At 43.5% G+C, this 27,804-nt stretch overlaps 2 protein-coding genes across 4 annotated transcripts in view; one reads left to right on the top strand and one right to left on the bottom strand.

Annotated features, from left to right (window-relative positions):
- Positions 1-27,804, bottom strand: part of BRF1 (BRF1 general transcription factor IIIB subunit) — a 150,549-nt gene that overhangs the window by 80,143 nt on the left and 42,602 nt on the right. The window contains exons 4-5 of the mRNA XM_075614901.1: positions 16,006-16,037; positions 12,072-12,144 (exon numbers count right to left, since the gene is read on the bottom strand). Of these exons, the coding sequence (XP_075471016.1) occupies positions 12,072-12,144; positions 16,006-16,037 (105 nt within the window). The remainder of the gene's footprint in view (positions 1-12,071; positions 12,145-16,005; positions 16,038-27,804) is intronic.
- On the top strand, positions 1,868-7,807 carry BTBD6 (BTB domain containing 6). 3 transcript variants are annotated; one of them, XM_075614898.1, is made up of 5 exons: positions 1,868-2,023; positions 3,527-3,812; positions 5,621-5,711; positions 5,844-5,962; positions 6,248-7,807. In XM_075614898.1, the coding sequence occupies exons 1-5, from the start codon at positions 2,017-2,019 to the stop codon at positions 7,278-7,280; spliced, it is 1,536 nt and encodes a 511-aa protein (XP_075471013.1). In that variant the 5' UTR covers positions 1,868-2,016; the 3' UTR covers positions 7,281-7,807. The 3 variants fall into 3 exon arrangements, with proteins under 3 accessions (XP_075471013.1, XP_075471014.1, XP_075471012.1); XM_075614899.1 differs by lacking the exon at positions 1,868-2,023 and adding an exon at positions 2,844-3,155; XM_075614897.1 differs by lacking the exon at positions 1,868-2,023 and having other exon boundaries at positions 2,844-3,812.

Here is a 27,804-nt window from a genome sequence, read left to right as displayed (position 1 = left end):
TTTTAATTGACCTATTTCTGCATAATTGAATATTGATGCCCCAGCCCACCACGATGGAATTATCAAAGCTACTGAACTGCAACAGCACTGTAGGAATCTGGAGAAAGGAAGCGTTACACAGAATCAAATATTTATGGTACACTGAGCCTCCATCAGTACTAGAGGGGCCTGGGTCGCATTGCACTCCCTCTAGCGCCAACGGTATTAACTGTGCCTGTGCCACTGGGACCTGCCAAATACTGCAGGACTTTCAACAAGAAAGGAGTTCAAAATGTAATAGGAAGGTATAAATCCCTAAGGCCGCAAATTGGGAACCATTGTATTAAACCCATTATTGTCTGCTAACCGTATGCTCCTAATCATATGACCAATCTGTCCCGCGTGTATTTCTGCCAAGTCATTTCACAATCCGCTGTTGATTAGCCCCTTAGTTTGGAGACAAACTCTGTTGCAATACGGAGCAGGTCTCTCTGGTGCAAGTTTAACATATGATTCCACAAAGCTTTAAACCAGGGGTGGCCAACTCCTGTCCACAAAGGCCACCAACAGGTCAGGTTTTAAGGCTATCCCGGCTTCAGCACAGGTGGCTTACCTTAGAACCCAACCTGTTGGTGGCCCTTGAGGACTGGGGTTGGCCACCCATGCTTTAAACCTTGGGATGAATTATTGCAAAATGCTTTAAGCCTGTAGAATTGAATAGGTCGAATGTATACAATACTAACAACAACAAAAGCAGGGTTGCAAGACTCCAGTGTATGAAGAATAACAACAGTGAGGAAAGCATTGCTCAAGTCTCTGTTGCTAAGTAAAGGCTCTATTGGTTTTTACCAATTACAAAATACAAAGTGGTATTAAGGACGGACTTTCACCAGCCTTAAACGGTAATTATTTTGTGATCATCAAATTTGCCTCAGAGCATCAATGCATACGAAAGCAGGGCTAAAACGTTAATAAATATTGATAGGGCCATATGACTCAGAAGGGTAAATAAGCACAACATGTGCTGTATAGTCTGTGAAATCTGTCCTGCTACAGTTTGAAAGAGTTAAGCACAACTTAATATATGAAAACAGCTGCGTCTGTAAAAGTCCGAGGTGCAGTGCCGCGTACCGCGCGCTAAACTGTAATTGTGAAGCGCTTTGAGTTCCCATTGGGAGAAAATCGCTATATGAAACAAAGTTATTATTTGAATTAAAGTTATTATCTAATTCAAGAGAAATGGTTCCATGATTGCGTTCGGAGTTTGTGTTCTTATAGATGTCGCTAGCTGAATTCACATCTAAGAATAATGTCAACGTAATCGTTACACTGGTGTGCAATGCCTTGCTGGCACTGCTTTAAGCAAAAGTGTTACGATAACGAACCCGCACCTGTGTAACAGCACAGTCACCCTTCTTGCTGTAAGGGAGAAAGAATTTCCATGCCCTGCCAAGCAGGATTTTTCCCTTTCCTGATTGCACATTTTTGCTGATGTATGAAACTTTGTGTAGCAGATCTCAAAACAGGTAAGGATCATTAAACAAAGAGCCACGCTTCCAAGTCCCATGGCCAAGTGAATGTAGTCCACCCCAGGTACACCTTCGCTTCCCATACCAAGGGATTCTCTCCGCAGGTTTTCCAAGCTCAGCAGAATTTAGCAAATAAGCCAAATGAATACGCAAATAACTGAGTCTCTGTCCTCCAAGTGACAATGTATTTCCATTGTTGTTAAAGAGTGCAGTAATGCTTGTGATTTTACTACAGCAGTTCCATGTTCAATCTGGGTTGTGTCCAACGTTTCTCATTTTCATTTACAAACAGCCAACTGGTTAGTCTGTTGCGGGCGCCCTCTGTTGGCCAGCTGTGGGAAATGCCCATCCCAGATGTGAAGCGTGCAGGAAAGGGATCTGCTGGAGTTAGGAGCCCGGCCCCCTCCCGCAGCCTTCCTGCCATCTCTACAATCATGGCTCCTGTCTCCATGGACCGACCCTTCCGTGCAAACTTTCCCAGGACCTAGGGGGAACATCCCGTAGCTGCATGAGAGGTACGGGGGGAGAGGGTTTCCTGGGGACTTGTACACAGGGGGGTAGGGGGGGTTTCCTGGGGACTTGTACACAGGGGGGCCGTGGGGGATTTCCTGGGGACTTGTACAGTACACAGGGGCGATCCCACGTTATAGCTTCACAGTAAGGCGATCAGCGCAAATCTCGGCTCTTCCCACTTACAAAACTGCGGTGCTACGCTCTGGTGGGGTTTCAATCTTTAGCTGGGATCCGGGATGGGTTAGGATGCTTTGTAATTGCAGCACCTAAAGAGTTTGCACACTTCCGATCTAAAAGGATGAGGAGATCCAGTGCTACAGTATTCAATATATACACGCACTGCACACATCCCTGGCACTGAATTGGTTAAACCGCTCAATTCCCCATCACACTATTTCATTTCTTTTGCATCACATTTTATTCCAGGTTGCTCTTGTTTGAATCAGCTGAAGGTTTTGGTGATCTCTGCCCCCTTCCCCCCGACTTTGCATGTGTATACACACTCCTATCAGTGTGTGTATATAGGAGTGAGTGTCCCTTACATCACCCACCCTTCCCCCACTGCACCCCCATGTCTGTTTCTGGAGAGAGAGAAAAGAGGGGTATTGTGCACTGGATAGAGGAGCTGAGGATTGGGTGGGAGTCCTGAAAAATAATTGACATTATCTGAGAGGGGAGGGGAGGGGAGCGCCCACCCACCTCTCCCAGGCTGAGCTGCACACAGGGGCTGCTATGGCTGCAAAAGGCTGCTGCTGCCTGCTATGAATGGCAAGCCGCTGATTGGTGTGACGTGTGCATCTGCTGCTCGCTATTTCAGCTCTAGCCTTGCCCCTGATCTGCACACAGACACGTAGAGCTGCCCATAGGCAGCACACGGCAGGGAAGGAGGGGGGAGGCGCCTCACTTCCTAGCGCCTATTCCCTGCGCTTTGCAAACACAAAAGCAGCAGCTGGTGCACCCCACAGGAGAGCGGCTTCTCTGCTTCCCAGCGCACCCACCTCCTAGGATTGCACAAGCCAGCGCGGGCAGCAAAGCCAAAGGGACACACGCAGAGGATGCAACCCGGGGAACTTGTGCAGCTTTGCTGCATGTAGAGAGACGTTGCATTGTGCAGCATTGGAGCATTTGTTGCTGGTAACCCTACGCTTGCAGCATCTTAAGGGGCACGGAGGGTGCTGCCTAACCTTTTGGATTTCGGTGCATTACTCTTGGGAGTACCTTATCCTGGCTGCTGGGGGGGAGGAAGAGGGGGTGGGTGAATGGGGGGTGCAGGTTGATTGCTATAAACAGGGATAACTGCAGGTTTTTTTTTAACGCTGGACGACTTAACCCCTGGCTGCACCTGGTCACCTTGCCAGTTAACATCACACATAGGAGCCTCAAGTTACTTATGCAGAGAGGAGCTGCCACCTGACACCCGTTTGCGCCCTTGCTCATGCCACTAGACCCCGGTTGCCTTCATGGCAGGATCATGAAGTGTTTGACTTTCTTTCTTCTGCTTCCAGAGACCTTGAAGAAGTCTAAAAAGAGCGCGAGGGCAAACGGCAAGGTGCAAGCATGCTATGAGATAGTCCCTCTGGCCCTCGGGAAGAAGATGGCTGCAGAGCTTTACCCTGCTAGCGCACACACGAATATCGCCAACAGTAACGCCGCGGCGGCAGCTGCGAACGCCAAGAAGAACGCCCTCCAGCTGCAGCAGATTGCGCCGCCGCCGCCGCAGCTCCAAAATCTGAACAACAACAACATCGAGAGCAGCAACTGGCAGTCCTTCCACCCCACCCTGCGGGAGAGGTAAGGAGAGCGCCCCCTGCCCCTCTCACTGCTCAGGGATACCCTGCAAGGTCCGGACGCAGCATGCACTGGTACTGCAGCTATTCTGCAAGGTCCGGACGCAGCATGCACTGGTACCGCTGCTATTCTGCAAGGTCCTGACGCTGCATGCACTGTTACTGCAGCTATTCTGCAAGCTCCCCACGCTCTTTCTTTGCCCTGGCAGCAGGACAGTGCATGCAGAGAGCAGAACAGGTTATTGACAATGTGATACTGATGGGGATTTCCCTCATTGCATGGCTTAAAGAGAGCAGCATTAGGTCCAGCACACGACATGCTGCTGCTAGAGATCTGCACCAGATTCTCAGTTACCAGATTCCAAATGCTATCACCCAGGGCAGCAGTATGCTCTGATATACCAGCCAGGTGTTACTGCCAAACATCTCTAGCTGGACAACCAGATTAAAATGTAAAAAAAAATGCATCAAATACTCGGGATCTCCTCCTTGACAGGTTCACAGCACCAGAGAGCAGCAGCAGAGAGCAGCAGCAGCAGCTCCTGAGACATAATGCATTACTTTTATGGATTCTTCTTACTGCTCAGTCTGACCTAGAGTCTAAATGCCAAATGTTATGGTACCTAACATTGCCAATATATGAGCACTAGCAAATTCAAAGCCATAAAAACGATTCCTAGGATTTATGTCTGTGCTCAATATCTGCGTGTACCACAGCTCTTCAAGCACATACTACAAACAAGCATATCCTACAAGCTTGAACCTGGCCTCACTGCTAGGAATTCTGATTTAATGAACATTTACTACCACAGTGAATCTGGCAGGGAAAAGGTTAAGAATTTATTTTTTGAGAGCTAAAGCAGGAGTGGCCAACTCCAGTACAAGGGCCACCAACCAGGTTTAAGGATATCCCTGCTTCAGCACAGATGTGCTTAAGCAAGACTATGCTTAAAACCTGACCTTTTGGTGGCCCTTGAGGACTGGAGTTGGCCACTCCTGAGCTAGAGAGTCATACACCTCTGCACTGACTTGGTCACTTCCTGTAGTTCTGTTATTGTTTTTTCTGCCTCCTACATAAATTAGATACATTTCAAACCAAGGCACAAATTACCATTTACAGCCATTCTGTAGATTTGTTTTAAAAAATCATCTCCAAGCATTGTATCTAAAAATGGATTTGGTACCCTGAATAACCAAAGGCACATACGTTCTCAAGCTGCCCTGTAACACTGCCGCTCACAATCTGGTTTACAACATAAAATCAATCAAGAGCCGCTCCTGTGACCCTACCCAAGCTCTTATGTGGTTTATAAGATGTATTTTCTTATGGGAGATTTAGAGAGGCGCCTGTTTTTATAACCTCCTGAGGGCTGGAGGGGAAGCACAGCATTGAAATCGCTGACAACACAAATGGAAAGGCTGCCTTTCCATCAATGCATGGGATCTGCTCACTGATCTTCATGCAGACCTGGACTGCTACATTCATAGCACTAAAAAGATTCACCGCAAGAAATTAAAGCTTTTCGGGGAGAGATGCAGATCCCTAGAAATGATTTCCAGTAAGCCATAACAAAGTCCGAGACAATTTCTATTAACCCATCAGATGTTGCTATTAACCTATGTAAAGTCCTGCAGCCTATTGCTGTTAATCCTTGTAGTGTATGCATGCATGTCAGCCCCCTGCATCAGTGAGTGTTAGTCATATGGTCTGCGTGTTAATCATATTGCAATGCTCTGGGCATTTTACTATAGCCAAAGTGAAACCCTGCTCCTTAACTAGTTCGTGTGACATTGACATTTTGTTTCTTCTAGGAATGCGCTAATGTTCAACAACGAGCTCATGGCTGATGTACATTTTATTGTGGGACCTGCAGGGGCCCCAAAGAAAGTTCCTGCTCACAAGGTATGTTGTCTTGCTTAATGTGCCATAATAAGATAAGATAGCATGATTTCCAAAAATCTCTCATCTTAGCAAAATCTTTTTACATTATTTAATTATTTTTTTTATTAAGTGAACATTTCTCTTTGTTTCCAGTATATTTTGGCCGTTGGTAGCTCCGTGTTCTACGCAATGTTTTATGGTGATCTTGCAGAAGTCAAATCTGAAATTCATATACCAGATGTGGAACCTGCAGCATTTCTGATCCTTTTAAAGTAAGTGGCCATTACAGAATTTGAGAGGACACAGGGAGCATAAAAGCTTATAAAATATGCATTTTAGATCTAGTATTAATGGCTCACTGTGAAATCTTAAAACCAGCACGCACATTTATATGTACTTAATCTGCCCAACGCTTTCATGTGTTTGAGGTGAACTTTAAAGATTTTTATTGCAGTTTTGCTTATTGACCTAAACAATCCACATATCTATTTTCATATCATTGGTATAGTTGCCGGTTTAAAAAAACTTGACATCTGACAACTTCTATTTTTCTACAGATACTTGTACAGTGATGAAATTGATCTAGAAGCAGACACAGTGCTTGCCACTTTGTACGCTGCCAAGAAGTATATTGTACCTGCTTTGGCCAAGGCCTGCGTTAATTTCCTGGAGACTAGTTTAGAGGCAAAGAACGCCTGTGTTCTGCTTTCCCAAAGCCGGCTTTTTGAAGAGCCAGAACTCACGTTGCGCTGCTGGGAGGTCATAGATGCTCAAGCGGAACTGGCACTGAAGTCAGAAGGCTTCTGTGAAATAGATCTACCAACTCTGGAGATCATTGTTACACGCGAGACACTCAACACTAAAGAAGATGTTGTATTTGAGGCCGTTTTGGACTGGGCAGAGGCCGAATGCAAAAGACAAGGCTTACCACTTACGCCGGTCAACAAAAGGAATGTATTGGGAAAGGCCTTATATTTGGTACGGGTTCCAACAATGACCCTGGAAGAGTTTGCAAATGGAGCTGCCCAATCTGACATTTTAACCTTGGAGGAAACGCGCAGCATATTCTTGTGGTATACAGCCGCTAATAAACCTCAGCTCGAGTTCCCTCTAATAAAGAGGAAAGGACTGGCACCTCAAAGATGTCACAGATTTCAGTCATCTGCATATCGCAGTAACCAATGGAGGTACAGGGGCCGCTGTGACAGCATCCAGTTTGCAGTTGACAAAAGGATATTTATAGCGGGACTAGGGCTCTATGGCTCCAGCTGTGGTAAAGCAGAATACAGTGTCAAGATTGAACTGAAGCGGCAGGGAGCGGTTCTTGCCCAGAACCTGACTAAATTTGTTTCGGATGGCTCCAGTAACACTTTCTCAGTCTGGTTTGAACACCCCGTGCAGGTTGAGCAAGATACGTTTTACAATGTAAGCGCCATCCTGGATGGCAACGAACTCAGTTACTTTGGACAGGAGGGAATGACAGAAGTACAGTGTGGGAAAGTCACGTTCCAGTTTCAGTGTTCCTCGGACAGCACCAACGGCACTGGGGTACAAGGAGGACAAATACCGGAACTCATCTTTTATGCATGATGCATTTCACTCCTATTCCACGACTGCTAAGCACACGGGCGCCTCTGCAGAGGGGCGATGCTACACAATGGTTAACCCAGTGCTGCTCAACTCCAGTCCTCAAGAGCCAAGTTGTCAGGACATACCTGCTTCAGCACAGGTGGCTGAAGCAGGGATATCTTTAAAACCAGGGCGTCTTCAGGGCTGGAGTTGGGCACCCCTGGGTAAACCCATTCCCTGCTGGTTGTGCCTGCAACGCACTGGATGAGTGAAGGGAAATTGTACAGTGTACATCAGTGTGGAATGTAACAAATGGGCTATCAAACTCCAACTGAAGGAATGCTTTTAGAATATAATTTTATTTATTTATAAGCTATTTGAATTAATTATTAAAACTGCACTGTGCAGGGAGAGGTTTAAGAAATCAGCACATAATGTGCATTTATTTTGTATATAGCTAATTTACTTGTAAAAGGATAAATGCAGCTTGCTCGGGGTAGAGCAGCTTATAAATATGTGAAACATAAAACATTTTTACTTATACCTAATTCTGGTCTATTTTGTCATTCCTAATACATATGGTTACTTCTGTAACAACTGAAGAAATTATCTAGTACAAGTACATAAAACAAAACAATATAAACCTCAAATCACAATACAGTACTACACTCACCACTTGTATTTAGAAAGGCAAAATGTCAGTTTTCCCTATTACTGGCATTACATTGCATTTGTAACCATTTCAATAAGCATCAAAGGCACTCTAGCTAATAGTTGTGATATTATCTGATGAAAACCAGTGAAGCTTTACCCAGAAAGCAGCCGATTCTTTTTTGATGGTATGCAAATAGGGAATATGTGTAAAGAAACAGATGGAAATGGAGTGTGACTTAATTAGGCTAAATAAATACTGCATATTTTTCATTTCAAGTCACGGAGCGGTTGTACTGAAGAAGTTGCTTTTTTTGGTTCTACAAGATCAAGCAATACACTGCACTGAAAGGGTCTCACCATATCACGTTAGGCTATGCTCTTTGTGCCCCCCACCCCCCCAAATGGTAATTTTACCACAAAACATTAAACTGAAATATCTAGAAACGGTAACACTGAGAAATCTAAGTGGAGTACGGGAGATAGCAAAAAGGAATCCCCAGGATTAAGACAACCGTCTAACACTGGTTGTCAGCTCCAGTCCTCAACAGGCCAGGTTTTCAGGATATCTCAGCTGAGTCTCAGATTGAGCCACCTGTGCTGAAGTAGGAAGTGATTGAGCCATCTGCTGAAGCACAGACTGATTACAACACGTGTGCTGAAGAAATGACCGATTATGCCACCTGTGCTGAAGCAGGGATATCTTGAAGACCTGTTGTGGGAGTCTTGAGGACTGGAGTGGAGAACCCCAGGTCTAAAAAACATGGCATGCTTGATATAATCCATCCCGCCTCCCCCTAAAATAAAGATATGCTGCAATATACAACTATACTGAGTGCATCGAAAAATAACAACTGCGCTAGGAAATAGCTAGTCAGTCTTTATTGAAACCCCCAGATATTACAGCTACTGAAGGGCTGGGCAGCTACCACACAACCATCACAGGGATCAGATCAACCAAGTATATTCGTGTTATTTCAACGTTATCTTGTTCTATACAAAATAGAAAACTCCACGGTGTGGGAGAGTATAATGCCCAGGACATACTTGAAAATGAGAGGTAACGCAATTAATTATTTCCTGGTAAAACATTTTATAAATACATAATTGGCATCACCATTCACCGAATAATAATCATTTTCCCAGTTAGGTTTTTACGAGACCACCCCCTGCCCAGAACACATTCACAGCCTTCATTATGAAAGGTTTCTTTTTGCTCACCTTATAGCTTTAGCACAAACTGATGAGACACTGCTTGTAAGATCATAGCATTTCATGTCATAACACAGCCCGAGAGATGACAAATATTAAAATATGAATTAAAATGCATAGCAAATAGCATACACCAGGGTGGCCAACTCCAGTGTTCCCAACAGATCAGGTTTTAAGGATATCCCGATTCAGCACAGGTGGCTCAATCAGTCATGTGTTGAAGCAGTGCTATCCTTAAACCCTGCCCTGTTGGTGGCCCTTGAGTGGTGTTGGCCACCCGTGGCATACACCTTTGCCAGGGTTCATCAAGTTTGATTGGGGAAAATGGGCAGATAGTAAGCTGCAGCCTGGCTTGGGATAGCAGCACGACGCATAAAATAACAGCGTTAGAATTAGTCCTGTTCCTTACCGAGGCAGAAGCAGCCGTTTTAAAAGGGTTCGAAAAGCTACAAATTGAATATCTTGAGTGCAATAACAAAATAAAATGACCACCATTGACAGTTAAAAACTTGCTAAAAAAAGGCTCCAATGAGACAATACTATACATACTATACAAAGACAAGAATATCAATGATTGTGCCCACAAGCCAGGTGTGTAAAGAAAGCTATTTACCCATTTAAGTAATGGATCTGAGTAAATCAATATGTACATGTTACTTAAAGAGCAAAAATATTAGCACAGCTGCTAAAATGGCAGTAGTGTTGACTGGATTTATATATTAAGATGAGCATTTTAATCTAAAATGGTAGTTATGAAACTAAATGTTAGTTTATAATTAAATAACAATTCTCCATATAAGCCGATTCATGCATTTTCATATATCTCCACTCTCTTTATAAAAGAATAATGATGATATCAGTCAGAAACTCATACTTACATGCAAATATTTCTTTACAAACAGCTCTATAGCCTTCCATCAATTCCTCCTTAAACCTTCATTTGCGGTTTTAATTTTGTAATACTTCACTTTTATGCCATTTAAAATGTCACTATTGAAGGGTTATGGATACAGATCATGGAGCAAGATTTTAGACAAATATGGTATACATACAACATTTTGTATAATTCAAGATGCCACCAACTACGGCCAAGTCAAAGGAAAAATGCTGATATTTTAATGTTTTGGAGGAACACATCATCTCTAGCTAAAGCACCAACACATCAAGTTTAAACAAACAGAACTGTGGAAATGTCCCAGATCAAAAACGGCAAACACTCAAATCAAAGTAAACCGCATTCAGCTTAAATTGTAAACCATCTCTTTTACCAGTGATGGACAGATAACACTCCACATTTTTTGTCACGTAATTAGAACACTGCCAACAAGAAACTACTAATCTCAATATACTAAAATGCGCAGGTACTGAGAAAGAACAAGCCGAAATGCCTACGTAATGGTAAACAGAAGTGTCACTGACTGGCATGAATATCAGTGTCATTCCTCCCAACAAGAGGTGCAAAGCAAATCGCATATACTGGAACAGTACATATAAACCCGCTCTTGCTTTGACCCGTTTGCAATAGAATTGGTGTGCTAACTTTTCTCATGTATACATCTTGTACTCGGTGTATGTAGGACAAGCGTTTTATCTGAAGTATCACTTTGGTTGTGAAGGAATTCCAGTATCCCACAAATGTCAAATAGGTGAGATGTGGGGCCTATTTAGCCCTATAACAATCGCTTGTGACGGCTGTAAATATTTATAGCAGAGGCGTTCAACTTTAGTCCCCAAGTCGCCCCCTCCCCCCCCCCGGTCAGGTTGTTTTCAGGATATTCCTGCTTCAGCACAGGTGGCTCAACGAGAGACTCAGTTTTCGACTGCGCCTCTCATTGACCCACCTGTGCTGAAGCTGGCATATCCTAAACACCTGACCTGTTGGGGGGACGGGACATGGCGACTGGAGTTGAGCTATCTTACTTTAAAGGACTGCAGGGTCAGTCAGCACCACTGGTATAACTGTCTTAGAGCAAAAATAGAAACAGTGCCCGCAGGTATGTGGATCTCACTAAATCCTCAGAGTACACAATAGAGAAAGTGCTCGCAACACACACACACACACACACACACACACACACACACACACACACACACACACACACACACACACACACACACACAGAGTAATGTAGTATCAATAATGCTCTAGTTTTAGAAGGTGAAAGCATATTAAAGGGTTGTAACAAATACAGGGTAATGCAGAAAGGCAGTCGCCCAAACAGACAATCTCCCAATAAGAAAAGAAACCCCCAAAAGGACTGGGAGAAAAAACACACAGGCATCCAAACTAGACAACACATACAAACACACAATACAAAAACGTGCTATACAACATCAAGTGTGGCAAATCAGGAGAAAATGCACAGGGAAAATGTCCAACACGTAGCCCCCCTTGTATCTGCACACTCTGCCCTTCTTTGGGCAGTTCCCACCTAAGTGTGGTACTTCCCTTCATACAAGTCCTTTAACTCATCCACAATACAAGCAAATAAATACTTAATCTCAGGTGAGCGATGCCAAAAATCCAGCCTCAGTCTTATCAGCCTCCAGTATCATCCCCTCTGCCTGATGTGTTGGGAAGGAATATCTGCTGCATATATTTATTTTCAAAACAAAAAGTAAGAGCCCCATCAAAGCATGTGTCCCATCGGATGGGACAACAAGCCCTTTTCTGCTATTCCAACAACAAGCCTACTTCATGCCGGAGAACGGTCTTAACTGCGGTACAAAAGCTGCATATTTCAATCACTTCCCAAATCACATACTGTGTAAATGGAGCAATAAATAAGGGATACAATTTTATTTTTGCAGAAGTGACGAATGACACTGGAAATATATTCACTGTCTGTACACCATATGGAAAAAAAATATGACTTTTCTAAAAGTGACAGCACTTTTAAAATGACAACATTGCACTCAGTATGGTTTAGGACAAAGGAAAACAAATACCTATAGTTGGAGCATTGATGCAGAGTTCTCTGGCCAACAGAAGAAAGGTTTTCCCCAGTACATAGACATTCACCTGCCAGAATAACGGAAAAAACAATGGTTATACATTCATCAAAATACAACCATACAAATGCCTGCATTCTCTATCACCAAACATTTAATAGGAAGAAAGGGAGATTGGGCATTGCCGTTAAAACTTTCATTTGGTTAGGATTATTTGTTCATGGTTATGATCCTTAAACAGGTGATGTAATATAAATAAAATAGGCTGATCCTATTTAGATGAACACATTGTTTCAGAAGTAGAAATCTTTTGGACCTTTATTATCAACCGTAACCAACTCCAGTCCTCAAGAGCTACCAACAGGTCAGGTTTTCAGGATATCCCTTCTTCACGCAGAGGTGGCTCAATCAGTGCCACCTGTGCTGAAGCAGGGATATCCTGAAAACCTGACCTGCTGGGGGGGGGGGGGGGTCTTGAAGACTGGAGTTGGCTACCCCTGCCGTAACCCCTTCACTGCAATGGCATGTATTAATAATATACAATGCACTGAGGGCCTAGCAGAAAGTGAAGAGATTAAATACGCTTTTAAATACAACACTGCACTCCATGAGCAGCTATCAAATAGCATTCGCTGCATATTACTGCGTGCAGAGATCTTAAGCACAGGCAGAAGAGTCAGAAAACCGCTGTCAAAAATGCCTAGTTGAGCTCAACAGAATGTTAATTATTTTAGAAGTAAAAATTCATTAAATGTTTGCCATTCCAACAGTTCCTTTTCGCTTGTCAGAAATAATCCACAGTGCAATAAATAGCACTTACAGGGGGGATGCCATTTACTAGGACAGCTGGGGAGACTGAAATAAAACGTACCAGCTGCTTGATAATATGCATGCAATGGTCTTTCTAGGCAGGGCCACAGGGATGTGCTGCTGCTATTATTATTTGTGCTTGGGCAGAAAATGGCACAAGACGACGACGGTATTTTGTGCAGGTTGACATACCTTCTCCTGAACCAGCATGAAAACTGCTCACTAATCTATATCTATTGAAGCTCTCAAACGATTTTCTTAATTGGTTTAGGCCAGTGGCTCCCAACCTTTTTTTTACATTGTGCACCCCATGCTAGAAAACATTTGCTCAATTAATAAATCTTATTGTCCACTCATCAGACTATTGCTAACTAAACTGTGTGACCGATCCCAGGCAGTATAGTGCGGTGAACAAGGTGTGTACTGTGTAGCGCTATTCAAATAATAGTTATATAAAATACAATAAATAACACTCTAATATAAATAATGAGTGAATTATATAATGGGGGCTGCCAACTAAAACACTAACTACCTCAAGTAAGTGAACAAGATAAAAAAAAAAGGGGGGGGGGGATATAGTGCAGGCAGTATAGTGCTATGAACACACTCTTAATAAGGCCCCAAATTGCCTCTGTGCAGACAGCATGGGTGGTATAGCTGTCAATTACTGCGGAAGCTTCCCAAGTCACGCCCCACAATGCATTGCTGCTGTGGATGCAAAGCACTGGGAGGGAGCAACATTAGGCTAAGGCCCCGCTCCCTCAGTCAGCGCGCCCGCACAGCAGACAGGCGGGGCGCTGACAGACACAGACCGCGATATGCGGTCTGTAGGGAGCGGGAGCCGGGGCTGGAGTGGGAGGGGCGTGGTTTAAGTGGAGGGGGCATGGTTTAAGCAGAGGGGGCGTGGTTTAAGCACAGGGACCCGCTACCCCCCCACCCCTCCACGGGCTCGGGCTCCCGGAGGGAGCTGCTGCGGGCTGCCCTACTCACACGCTGACACTCAGGCACACACACACTCAGGCACACAGATAGGCACTCATGCACACACACACACAGGCAGGCAGGCACTCACGCACTCAGGCACACACATACACACACACACAGACAGGCACTCACGCTGCTTTCCCTCCACACTCTCCTCCCCGCTCCCCGAAGCCTCCCCTCCTCTCCTCATTGGCTCTCAGCCACACCACGTGACGCGTCGCCGCTTGGGATTACAATTCTCTTTAATCCCCTGGCGGCTGACGCGTCACAGCGTGTAGTGAGCTGTGCCGTGAGGGGGGACTGGGACCGGCTCGGGAGGATTCCCCTGCTGGTGGGGAACGCTCGTGCGTCCGCCCGCGCCGCCGGGCGCAGCGGGTCCCAGGCCATAGAAGCTCCTGCTGTAATACCACCCACACAAAAGGTGCAGTTTGGGGCTTATCAAGTGCAAAGTCCCACCCGTAGGCTCAAAAACCCGCTAGATTGCCTGGGCACCCCCATTACAGATTTTGTTTTACGAACCCCTTGGAGCCACCTCAAAAACCCAGTGCTGGGAATCACTGGTTTAGGCTGGTGTTTGAACCAGGGAGTTTCCACAAACGTGTGATCATATTGATTCTGAACCATGTCCACCTCACAACCCGAGCCCTCCGTTTTTGATATTATTTAACCCTTTTGCTTCCAGGGGGGCCTTAATATTCATCATCAATGTGTCTATGAGAATAATAATTGGCTGACAGGAAGAAACCGTCCAGCACATTTATAGCTATGACCTGGCAGCTGTGTGGCCATATTTAGGGCTGGCGAGATACACCAATGACAAAAAATACATTACATCTAGAACAGGGTGGTCTTGCTGGCTGCACTTCTACATCAGATATGCCCAAAAGAAACACATTGGTTCAGGTCAAACCAAAAAAAAAAAAAAAAAAAAATGTCATTGTACATATCATCTTTCTACAGCAAAACACCTTCTCTTTTGATCTGCTCAAGACTGTTCCCCTTTCTGCTACCTCTGTGTCTACAGCGATCACATCCAAAAACATGTTTTCCCTAAAGACTGAAAACTAGAATTCCTTCTTTACGGTGTTTACCACGTTCCTGCTTTCCACATCTGCTCGACTGTAAAACTATTTCTGGAAGCGTTTGAACAGCATGGGAGCATTGAAAACTACAGCCCATTTAGTAAAAGTGTAAGTCTAGTCACTGCAGTTATCAGTAATTCCCGGTGGTTCATTTAATTTAATATACTTACACTGTAAATGTGCTGGCGGTGTTTAAGATTAAAACAATAATCCAAAGAAAGGAAGTTGTGGTCCAGAAAGTTTGTGTATAACAATGACTGAGTCATTGGTCATCTTGATTCAGTAGTGAATCAAACGCTCTGTTAGCCAGACGAGCCCACCCTGCACCTGGTAGTGAGTACATGCTTTGTGGGACTGAGGATATAGCCACATACTGAGGATATATCCACAGCAAGCTGTCATGGATAACCAACTTCTTGTCTAGTCTGCACGGACAAAAGAGAGGAGTTTAAATTTACCCTCTTCACTGCCGGAGGTGCTTCTGCGAGACAAGGGATTACATTATATTCTAGAGCTGTAGCAAAGTGAAACAGTGATGTCAAATCAAAGAGTAGGAAAACAAAAATCGGAACAGGAAATGATGATTCAGGTTTGTAAATACCTCTGACGGTTTGAGCTAGACCGTGTGCACAGATGGGCAGGAGCTACAGCTGCTCAGACAGTGGGAGAAGAAAGTCAAAAAGAAACCGGGAAAACGCAGCAGCAAAGCCCCCCTAACCCATGCACCTTAAGACCTTGATACCCCAAAGGCAGCCCTTTCATCCTCAAAACATTAGATCTTTATATCAGGAAGCTGCCGTCACATGTCAGCCCCTGCGTGCTCTAAATAGTAACCAGAGCCTACTCATGTCCTACTGGCAGGTACCCCAATGGGAGGTTCATGGCATGTAATTTGTAAGGTGTTCATCTCCGAGTCCTAGTAAGTATTAGGAGCCAAGCTACTGCAGCGGCACTATCCTTCCCGCAGACATTTCTTAAATAGCCAAGCATTCACCATACCCTGCTGGCACTGATAAAGCTGGATAACACAATATTGGTATAAGCCGATACAATACCTGAAGAAGGTCACTGAGGTCAAGTAACATATCTGATAGGAAGTCAAGGAGCCCAACTGGATTTGAAGTATGAAATAAGTAATGTTACGCAGACAGCAGAGTTTGACATGTTATGGACGATTGCTTTTATACCCATCGCTTACCACATATTACTAAACCAGCTCTAGCCTTAATTGTGTAGATTCATCTTGCGTTGCATTTTTAAATTCGGTACCTTTGCTTGGAAACATCCTGCAACCCCCCCCCCCCCCCCCCCCCCCCCTCCCCCGGCTCTCCACATCTCTCGGCTTCCTTGCATGCTACAGCTTCACAACATTTTCCCATCTGATCAAGAAGGGATTTAGAGTAGCTATAAAGACCCAAATGTAGAGAAACCTAGTAAAAAACAGCAACTCCCTTAGTGTACCAATGATACAGGCCCATATTAAGGTCGCGTATTACTACTGTGAAGCGCTATGTACATTAATGGCGCTATATAAAGACATACTGTACAATATTTACCAAGCTATTCAACATGGCATCTTCCAGCTCATTTAAGTAAACTGGCCAGAAAGGTTCTTACAGTATAGCACCACTTAGGAAATATGGGCCACTGTCTTTTGCGAGGACAATGAGTGAACTAGTGGCAGTAATATGTTCATTGCTTTGATCTAGGTTGTTGATGCCTTAAAAAAGGTGTTAAGTATTTGAAAATCATTTTTGAAAAGTCTTAATGTGTTCCCTATCTAAATAAAAAACAAGTAAAAACGAAGTGTCGGTTGTGATAATAATGCAAAAAAACTAACTAAATAAACTCTCTACAAGCGCTTAATCCAACAATGTGATGTGCAAAACAATAAGTGATAATTCTAAACACAATAAATAATGTGAATAAAAAAATCAAAAAAGCTGCCAAGGGGAACTACATAAAACAGATAGTCCCAAACCGGTTAAACAAAATAAACATACAAAATAAGTGTCCCCGGCGCTAGTGAATAAAGTGTCCAGGATACCATAGTCCAAAAGACAGTCTGGAATATGAGACAATCCGAATAGGTAGATGGAGTAACCAAGAGAGTTCCAGATAGGTGGGGGTGTCCTTATGGAAGGCCTCCAAACTGTTTCTGGGAATACACAAAAACAAAAGACACACCAATTGCGCAGTATGAAAGGCAAGGACCCCTATCTAGAGCATATGAACCTTACTTACAAGATATTATCTTGCTCGTACAGGGGAGAGAATCGGTACTTGTGCCACGTCTTCACCCCGGTTTTCCACGGACCCCACATGGTCTGACGAGATTGTTCCCCGTATGATGGTGGTTGGGCTCACGGACACACCAATAACAGCGATACCGAATGATAAGGGAAATAGGGCACAGCCTGGTGTAATACGTAACTACACTTTAATAAAAATAAAAATCAACAAACTACCCACACTTACAATAAGTATGGGATAGCGATACAACTCACGAATGCCGTCCGCAACCTGCTTCCAACTCGATAGGGACGGAGATCGACCAGCTATCAAGAGCACCCGCGGCTCGCCGAAAGATGACGTCAGCAGCACGAGTCACTTCTCCGGCATCGGGCGGCTACAGTGGCTGGACGGCACGCACAAAACTAAGCTCCTCCTCCTGGGAAGAGCTTAGTTTTGTGCGTGCCGTCCAGCCACTGTAGCCGCCCGATGCCGGAGAAGTGACTCGTGCTGCGGACGTCATCTTTCGGCGAGCCGCGGGTGCTCTTGATAGCTGGTCGATCTCCGTCCCTATCGAGTTGGAAGCAGGTTGCGGACGGCATTCGTGAGTTGTATCGCTATCCCATACTTATTGTAAGTGTGGGTAGTTTGTTGATTTTTATTTTTATTAAAGTGTAGTTACGTATTACACCAGGCTGTGTCCTATTTCCCTTATCATTCGGTATCGCTGTTATTGGTGTGTCCGTGAGCCCAACCACCATCATAAGGGGAACAATCTCGTCAGACCATGTGGGGTCCGTGGAAAACCGGGGTGAAGACGTGGCACAAGTACCGATTCTCTCCCCTGTACGAGCAAGATAATATCTTGTAAGTAAGGTTCATATGCTCTAGATAGGGGTCCTTGCCTTTCATACTGCGCAATTGGTGTGGCTTTTGTTTTTGTGTATTCCCAGAAACAGTTTGGAGGCCTTCCATAAGGACACCCCCACCTATCTGGAACTCTCTTGGTTACTCCATCTACCTATTCGGGTTGTGATAATAAATCTTATGGGTCCAGACTCGGGACAGTAAAGCCTACCCAAAGTGTCTATTTCCGAAGCAGCGCTTCAAAAGCTATTTCGACTACTTCTTTGACCGCAAATGGCGTTATTAGCAAAAATAGGAGAAAAAAATCTTATTGTATTATTCCAGGATGAAACATAAAATTCCATAAATGTAAAGTAGACCGAGCATGTAGACTTTGACCGAGCTAGGCATGCTTATTTATTCATATGGACTGAACATAGCTTTAATCCAACAGAATGATTTAAGTGTACAGACCTACATTTAGGAATTAGATGAGTGTCCCACTAATGATTAGAATTCACACACACACTTATTTTTTTAAGATGGATCAAGAAGGTGGACAGGTAATGTTTAATTGTCTGCTACCGAGTCCGATCTGTGTTTGAATGAACCTTTAAGGCTTTTTAAAAAATTCGTAATTACATTCTAGGGAGTGAACCGCCTGTCCGTATACTAACAAGTTAAGCCTACATGATAAATTGCTGTTTCTTGTTTCATCATCTAATGATAAATATTCCTGGTGAGAAATGGGCTTGTTGCCCAACAATTGTCTTTGGTGGATGCAGACTGATAATTTCGTGCTATGAAAATGCATATTAAAATGTACATATTAAAACCGGCATTTGCATATTTGTGTCTCTGAAACGCGCCACAGGGATTATTTACAGTTTCATGTGAAGTTTCAGCACACCATAGTTGCGTGCTGCAAAGCGTGGATGTAAATTCAATGGTCAAAGCTCAACTAATCTTTATTTTATATGTTAGCTCTGCTGTATGCAGTCACTACACTGTCTTTAATAGTCCAAGTGATGTTTTACGCTAGAATATGTTTAGTTGATGCAAAAGAAACATCGTTATTGTATACAGAATGACTGGGAACATACAGTGCCTCGGTTCAGTCAGGCATTTCTTAGCCACCAAAAGTGTCTGTGGCTGGATCACTTTCCTACAAGGGGAGGTTTTGACGTCATGTAAACAAAAGATCCCTGTTCACATTGGAATCCCAATGTAATGGACTGGTGCCCATACTGTTTGCAAGAGTAACAGCTCCTGCACCTAGTGCTCAGGAGGGGCAGAAATCATTGTCCAGTATATAGTCCACGTTTGCAATCTTGCACACCTCGGAATGTTAAGACTGTTACAGGAGTGGAACAGGAAGAGGCTCAATAAGGTTTGCATATACAAACCACTATATGTATCATTTAGATTGTAAGCTCTTTGAAGGAGGCTCTCCCATTGCCTTATGTTGTCATTCTCCCCATTGTTTGTAATTAAAGTGCCTTGTATGGTAATTTTGTAAAGAACTGCATACATTCTTGGTGCGAAACAAAATGGTACATACATGTATTTATAAAGCAATAAACTATTCTGCAGCAAATTGCAGAAAGGGACAAATAAAAGTAGCGTAAAAATACTGTAACAATAAGAGAAGATGAACTAATTAACACATTACAATTTGCTAGTACGACCCTTATCATAAGTGTTACCCATCTCAAGGGAAAGGGGTAGAAATACAGGAACGTGATATTTGTACATCTTTTTTTTAGCCAGCCTCAGACTACCTGTGATCTGGTTTACGAGTTCATTTCAGGGCTCTGTGTGGTTGTTCAGAGGCAGAAATCAATGCTTTGCTGGCTTAGAGCAGAAAATGGGTTAAAATGAAGCCTGCCCACCAGTCCATTGTGCAGTGAAATCCCACATCAGCACAAGTGAAGTGGAAGTTGCACAGTGGTAAATGAACCAAGGATGATGCAGAGGCCCTATTGGGAGGGAAGCTTCGAATCATTCTTTTTTTTTTGTTTGTTTTTTAAACGTTTGCCAGTGTCCTACCTCTCATTGCGGGGGAAGCCTTTCACAGGCACTGGCTGCAAAAACAGGACAATCTGTGTTCACTCCCAGCAGAGATCAAGAGGTCTAAATAATTGGACCGCTAACAAGAAAATACTTTAATTAAAAACACTGGTTCCATTTTCAGGCGCTGAGGTGTATGACTTTGAGCCCACCCAATAGAGACGTCTCAATCTCAAAACAGGGCCAGGAGAATAACAGGAAACATGCCTAATACTTGAGAGATGAAACAAGCCAGTGCTGCACATGGATCCCTCGGCAATTAATTGCATGGCCAAAATTATTAAAGCAGGGAATACAAGCTACCCATTCAACAATTAAATAAAATCACTCCCATATTTCATAAGCATAAGAGCGGAATGACTCAGAGCAATAATGAGCTCATCCCAACAACGCCATAGGAAGCCGCTCATAATGGGATGCAGAACAAGCACAAGAAGCCTTCAGTGAACCTGGGACATAAAGCATGCCAGCAGTTGTCCATTTAAATAGGATTTAGCTCAATATCTTCCAGACAAATTATGATGCACCAACAGCAAATAACGCTTTAATCTGCAACAGTATTCTCTAATGGGCAGCAGGGCTGCATTGTGAATGTAATTACAGATTAGAGTAGACAATGAAATGGTTTATCAGAGTAATATTTAAAATCTGGAACAAAAGAGTCCAGTACGCTCGTTTATGAGACAGCCAGTAAAAGAGATGTAAAAGGGACTACACATCACGTTTGTCGCCCACTATATTTATTTTAGTTTGTTAAAACATTGATCTAAACAGCACAAGCATACAATGTACAATACAGAGAAGACCATATACAAGAGAGATGGATGGAGGCACTTATTCTAAATCCACTGAAGAGAGCCGTTAGGGCATTTTCGTCACAAATCCACATACCCCTCAATAGGGATTTTGGCCCGAAACCAGCCTAGACTGCAACTTCGGTGGAAAATGACCCAGAAATCAGCACTGGGAGTCTCCTCTAAAATCCCCCGAATGTCCTTCTATTAAAAATGATGAATATAAAAGTTCACGTTCCCTTTTTGATGAAATAATTAGTACACAAACCCTCTTGCGTCTCGGCTGCACCTCAGGATTTGTAAGCGGCAATGAGATCCCATAAATAAACGCAACGCTGCATTTAACACTGTACATGTTACTGTTGCAAAACTATGACTGGTCATAATAGTAAAGGTTTTTATGAGACACGGTAAAAGGAGTGCAGTTTAAAAGCAGCCGAGTGTCACTGCTGAGGAAACCGAGCAAAATGTCTGATTACTCGAGAAGGTGGTGGGGTGCTTGGGCAATTTTGGCATATGAATCATAATTGGTCCACTCCTTTCAGAAAGACATTACACAGACACTGCCCAGTCACGCCATGGACCAGACAGTAAACAGCTCCACAACCAGGAAGCTTGCAAACTGGTGTCATCAATCACTGCATCTCTCAAATTAAACTTTCACAAGCTGCCGTGTATGGTAGGAATCATTATTCAGAGGCTCCATGTCCATGAGCAAAAATAACCCCTTCCCTGCCAACAGCTCTGCACGGAATAACATTATCTAGACTCCATATGAACTGCCGGTGTACACTTATAACGCATTAATAGAACATAAAACAACAAGATGCATATTGGAAACAGAAGTCATATTTTTTAATGATGTGGTGACGCAGTCTTCCTCGCGCCTTGGAATATGTCGGCTCCGTGGATTTGAATGGCGCGGAACACTTGCGAAGGCGAGGTGGCAATGTGTTCCGTTAAGCGAATTTAAAAGGTCTCTTCATTATCAGAATGTAATCTTTATTCTATACACACACACAATGTACTAAACATGTGCCCGGCCTGGGATAACCACCACAACATCAAATACCAAAACATAATGGTGAGCCAATGAGGCAGGGGTTCTCAAATCCAATCCTCAAGGCCCCCCACACCCCCCTCCCAACAAGGTCAGGTTTTCAGGATATCCCTTCTTCAGCACAGATGGCTCAATCAGTGGCTGTCGTGCTGAAGCAGGGATATCCTTAAAATCGGACCTGTTGGGCGCTCATGAGGATTGGAGTCGGGAATCCGTGCACTAAATAATTGCTGCTTTAACAAAAGCTAATAACTTTAATCTCCTCCTCGAGTTTAACTCAAGGTTCGTCTTCTGCCCCTGAACATGCCACCCTGCTCTCTCGCTCTCTATTTATTTATTTTTTAAATATATGAGATGTGATCAAATAGTCTAGACAACAAGTTTGAGTATAAATAAGCCATGTAGAGCTGACTGTACATCTCTATCAGAGCCTGCAGTGTGTAACCAGCTGAATGTGGGGGCAAGCGCCCTGCAAAGTAGATGTTGTATGGAAACTCGTCTGCTACAAATGCTCAGCGGGGTTTCACGCAGGCCAGTGTCTTTCCGGTTTTAATTTTGCAGCAACTCGCGGTCTCCATCCAGGATCGCTGGTACGTTTTTTGGTATCCTAAACAAGTTTATATTTTAATTTGTCTGTTTATAGTATTCATGAAAAGGTCTTGAATATCATTTAAACCTGCTCAGTAGTGAGGCCACGCAGCATATTGCAAAGCTCTTGGGGAGAGGGATAAGTGAGGGATGGGAGCCCCCTAAGCAGTGCCTGTTTCACGGCTCCCTAAAGCTAGCTCTCTCTTTCTGAACATCATGTACACGGTCTTGAGGGTAACACCACTTCTTCATGTGTACTAGATATGAGATGTGATCTCTAACTGGGTTTTGTTAATAAAAGGATCAGTGTGAAGCAGAGTGATTTCTACCGCTCAGAGAAGCTGAACATGCAGTGATGAGACATACTGCTCCCCTGTATAATCAGGTTCAATTATGGAGAACACAGTCCTCGTGGCAGAACTCCACATGAAACCATCAGGCTGCAGTGCCGGGTGGAAAAGTTTCCAGCCCAAAGTCTGATGGGGATAATAAAGGAAATGTACTTTGTAGGAAAGCTGCAAACAAAAGAAAAAAGCAAGCACAGATAGGGTGTATCTTACTTGCATGCAAGACGTTTACAATCACTTACAAAAGCAGGCCCCACTAATCCATACATGCAAGTATTTCTCAGTTCTCTTTTGTGGTCATTTTTAAATACGGAAATCAGCTTGTATTATTAGCATGTCAGCGATTTTTATTTATTTTTTTAAATAGCATTTGTTCCCGCTCTCTTTTGCTCATATAAACTAAATATAGAAAAGACACGCTTTTAAAGGATAATCCCCTGTGACAGATCTGAGGTGAGCATTGAGAAACACCACAATCCAACACCAATAAAACAAGGTCTATATGTAAAACATCTGTTTACAGCAATCCATTGACTTCAGGTATTATACAGGAAGCGCTACCAAATTTGGGAGGTTACATATTGAAAACAACATCTTATACTTGAAATCACAGCGTTCTAACCACTGATACTAGCCAACAAACTATCATTTCAAACCTTTTTAGGCCGTTGCTGGTCCTTCTGGGACTGATAGATTGAAAAGGTGCAATCCTGCATAGTCAGACAGAAAACATACTTTTAACAGTCTAACTGGCTTGCTCTATACCAGTGGCTTGCAACCCTTTTTTGTTTAAAGAACCCTATAATTATATTGTGAGATTCTGCATAACCCTGACACCCTCTAATAGCGCGTCTGAGATCAGATGCATTGTAAATTCTTATGTATTTGGTACAATTTTAAAAAGGCAATCTAAGCAGCTTAAAAAAATATTTTTTTATTTTAACATATGCAGCCCTTGATTACATTTATTGAAAACGAATTACCTAAGCTGCCAATCAATCATTTCTCCCGTGATCATATCAGCAGAATCCTGCTTCCCAGGGTTCACTAAATGGCTGCCTTTCAGTTTCAAATCAATCCTTCAGTCAGTGTAACTCGGCAGCTACAATGTATTCTATTACCAAGGTATACAATCTATTGTTACAGTTTGCAGCTCAAACTGCTGGGATTAAAGTAGCAACAAATTATCACACAGGAAAGTGTTGTAAATATCTTGCACTGCTGGGGTCATGTGCTAAAAACTAATAGAAATCAAAAGATGCTCAGCATATTACAACTAATTAAAATGGCATTAAAAGTTGCATTTTTAAATTAAGAAAAGAAGGTAGTAAAATTATCTAATACTACAAAACTGATTTATTTAAAAAACAAACAAAAGAAAAAAACACATGTAGGATATTGCTTGGATTGCTCCTTTAAATGACCTGAAAATTGCAGGGAACCCAACAGTTCCATGGAACCTCTGTTGAAAAACACTGCCCTAAACAAATGTGCTAGTAGCAACAGTTTGGCTGCTTTCATTGTTTGGGAAATTAGTTACAAGATGAATTTCTTAAGTGCCTCTGAATGGGGAAGCGTTTGTCAATTAAGTGTTCTGCATACCTTTGGCCCACCCTGTCCTTATCGGAGAACCAATAAAGTTAATTGAAGGTGGGGGACGGGACTCTGGCTGTACAAGCGCTTCCTGATCACACAGTGACACGAAAAAGGGGGGCAGCCAGAGGAAATCACACCCCTCCCAAGTTTAACACATTAAAAATACTTATACGTGTCAGATTTTGGTTAAGTACCAATTACCCAGATGAGACCGTTTAAATATATACCAGGGATTAGTTCACTTCCGTACTAGTGGGATGGTCCTTTTAAAGCGCTCATCTTCATGGGCTACATGCGTTTACTTTCCCTTGAAAATAAGCTTTAAAGTCCAACAAATACATACAGAAGCATACTGGAGCCACAAAGTCCCTCTAGTTCAGAGGTGGCCAACTCCAGGGCCAGCAACAGGCCAGGATTTATGGATATCCCTGTTTCAGAACAGGTGGCGCAATCAATGGCTCAGGTCATTGACTAAGCCAGCGGTGCGCAAACTGGGGGGCGCAAGATTATGTAGGGGGGGCACGGGCTGCGTGCGGGGAAACCTGGGGGCGGGCAGAGCTGTGCACGGGCGGCCAGAAGCTCCGTGCAGAGGCTGCTTCCCTGCTCTGTCTTGCAGAGGGGGCGGGGCCTTGCTGCGGGGCCTTCCCTGCAAACAGACAAGCCCTCCTCCTCCTGTCTGTTACCCGCCCATTTTCAGCAGCACATGGGGGGAACTGAGCAAGTATAGTTACTCCCTCCCCCCACCAGAGGTGTGTGTGTGTGTGTGTGTGTGTGTGTGTGTGTGTGTGTGTGTGTGTGTGTGTGTGTGTGTGTGTGTGTGTGTGTGTGTGTGTGTGTGTGTGTGTGTGTGTGTGTGTGTGTGTGTGTGTGTGTGTGTGTGTGTGTGTGTGTGTGCTGTTTTCCTCCTCCGCTGGGAACCTGCTTCGCTGCGATCCTCTGCAAGTGGAAGGGTCGGCTGCCACTGTATCAATCATACTATGAATGTACAGAAATAATAATAAAAAAAACTTCCCCGCTCGTGCTTGCAAAATTATGCAGGACACCCTGCGCTCATGCTTGGATAGTTGGTGATGTCACTGCTCTCCGCGGCAGCGTGGACGCAGCCTAATTTTGCAAGAGCGAGCTGTTGAAGTATGTAAGTATTTAGGCTGCGCTTAGTGCCGGCGACGCGACGTCGCCCGAAAACAAATGCATTGTCGCCGCTGCCTCGTGCGCTTATAGTAAGTGTGACGTGGCGACGCAATTTTTTGAAGCCGGCAATATTTGATTTTTTAGGGGCTGTCGTCTCATGTGACAGCCCCTGAACCAATCAATGGCCTGGTCGCCCACGCCGCCGCCGCAAAGCGAAATACAACTTTCGCTAGCGTCGCCGTCGTGGGCACTATATGCGCGGCCTTAGACATTTGTATTTACATTGTATACCGTTTAATAAAGGTTTTTTTTAAATGGGATTTTGATTACATCAGGCAGGGGGGGCCCGAGAAATTTCATGGATAAAAAGGGGGGCTCGGCATAAAAAGTTTGCTCACCCCTGGACTAAGCCATCTGTGCTGAAGCAGGGATATCCTTAAAACCTGACCTCTTGGTGGCCCTGGAGTAGGCCACCTCTGATCTAGTTAGATACAATTTCAAGGAGCAGTACCCCCTGCATATTTATTTTTCATTTGCTAAAAATGTCTCCACGAAACAGGATGTCGGCTTTCACCTTTATTTTTTCCCTAATCACATATCTGATTTTTTTTTATATTTTAACTGTGCATTGTATTCCTACAATATTAGTCCAAAACCTAAATTAATACGGCTGCTAATCCTCTCTCACCAAGTGACATTAGTAGAATAGAATCGTATCTGAGAAGACTCGCCTCTCCCCCACGATAACATCATTTGTAGCCTGCATGGTCTGTGCTGCCAAATAGAGTGGGGAAAGTGTGAATCAACAGAAGGAGTTGCCATGTGAACACTCTACTGCAGGCTTTGGGCCTTTTAAAAAAAAAAAACAAAAAGAGACTGAATTTAATTTACAGTCCATCATATTGAGCTCACTTTCAAAATCAGTCATATTGGGGGAATATTGCACCCTAAACTTGCTCTGCTCCCCACTAATTTAGACACCAAGTCGGTTAAGTTTATTTTCTGAATTTTAGCAAGATATACTAACATTTCTACTATTTACTTATTTCCTGCATGGTTTCCCATATATTCCCAGTGCAGGCAAACATTAAAAGGATTTCTATATAAAACGCTTCAAATGTGCAATGAGGCAAAACGTGAAAAGTAAAATAAAACTAAAATCAATCATAGTGTGAACAGAAGACCAGCAACATGGCTACAAAGTATCAACTTAGGGGGAGGCTCCTACAACATATAACATTTTGCAATCAATTTACTGTAGGCCTATCCAGCACTGCATGGCGTTAATGTTGTATAAAGTGGTTTGGCACAGTGACAGATTTATCAGCAGTTAAAAAGTTCATACAGTGAATAGACTCTACAAACTAATAGGGAGTGTTGCCATGTTTCTGATGAGGTTTATTTGCAGGAAACAATTGGCTCTGTGGGGCATTTACTCAGCAAAACAAAACAAAAACACTGAAAATTCTGCAAAATCCCTAGTCAAATAAGGATATTTTACTCCCTCTGCCACATTAGGAATCACTGCAAAGTAAAGGGAATGGATTGTGTGAACAATGATCACAAATCTAGGGAGAAAGAGTGCTATAAACAAGTCAAAATGGTTGGCCAAGCTGGTATAATATTATAGCAGCACACGAGTTTTAAAACCAATGTATTCCTTTATAGCACTGTTAGCACATACAATCCGATAGAGAGAAGGCAGGGGAACCAAAAGACTCAACAGGATCCAATCTTTTTGCGTCTACTGCAGCGAGAGGTAGAGAGAGGTAGAGAGAGAGTTTCCCAAGGTCACACAGAGTGGTCATCGAACTGGGGTCTCGTACTAAGTTGTCCAAGGTTTCAACCATGGGGTATCGCCTCTCTCCAGAGGGGGGGTTTGCAGCAGTAGAATTGCCCTTTTACTTCAGTTTGTTATAAAATCTTACAAAACAAAGAACCTCAACTGCACAATTTTGACAGACAGAAAAAAGTTGAATCACTTGACACACCCGCAATGAGTGTTTGGGATTTTGATTTGCACACAATAGGTGCAATTTAAACATGGTCATTAGTTGGTTAGCTATCCTACAAAAAACATTTGCATTCAATGACTGGTGGCAAATAACAATGGCAAGAGAGGCCTTTTTGTCTTTCCAAAAGGTTTACCCAACCTTATCAAGAAGCAATACCTTATCTTGATTTGTACTA

Source organism: Ascaphus truei, chromosome 9 (genome assembly GCF_040206685.1).
Source record: "Ascaphus truei isolate aAscTru1 chromosome 9, aAscTru1.hap1, whole genome shotgun sequence".
In the NCBI taxonomy this organism is placed as follows: Eukaryota; Metazoa; Chordata; class Amphibia; order Anura; family Ascaphidae; genus Ascaphus; species Ascaphus truei.
Note: the sequence above shows the minus strand (reverse complement) of the source record. Positions and strands in the feature narration are given on the sequence as shown.

Coding starts and splice junctions, on each gene's coding strand:
- BTBD6 (XM_075614897.1), top strand. CDS start 3,457: ATGCCACTAGACCCCGGTTGCCTTCATGGCAGGATCATGAAGTGTTTG. Junction 5,712..5,843: donor AGAAAGTTCCTGCTCACAAG/GTATGTTGTCTT, acceptor CTTTGTTTCCAG/TATATTTTGGCCGTTGGTAG. Junction 5,963..6,247: donor GCATTTCTGATCCTTTTAAA/GTAAGTGGCCAT, acceptor ATTTTTCTACAG/ATACTTGTACAGTGATGAAA.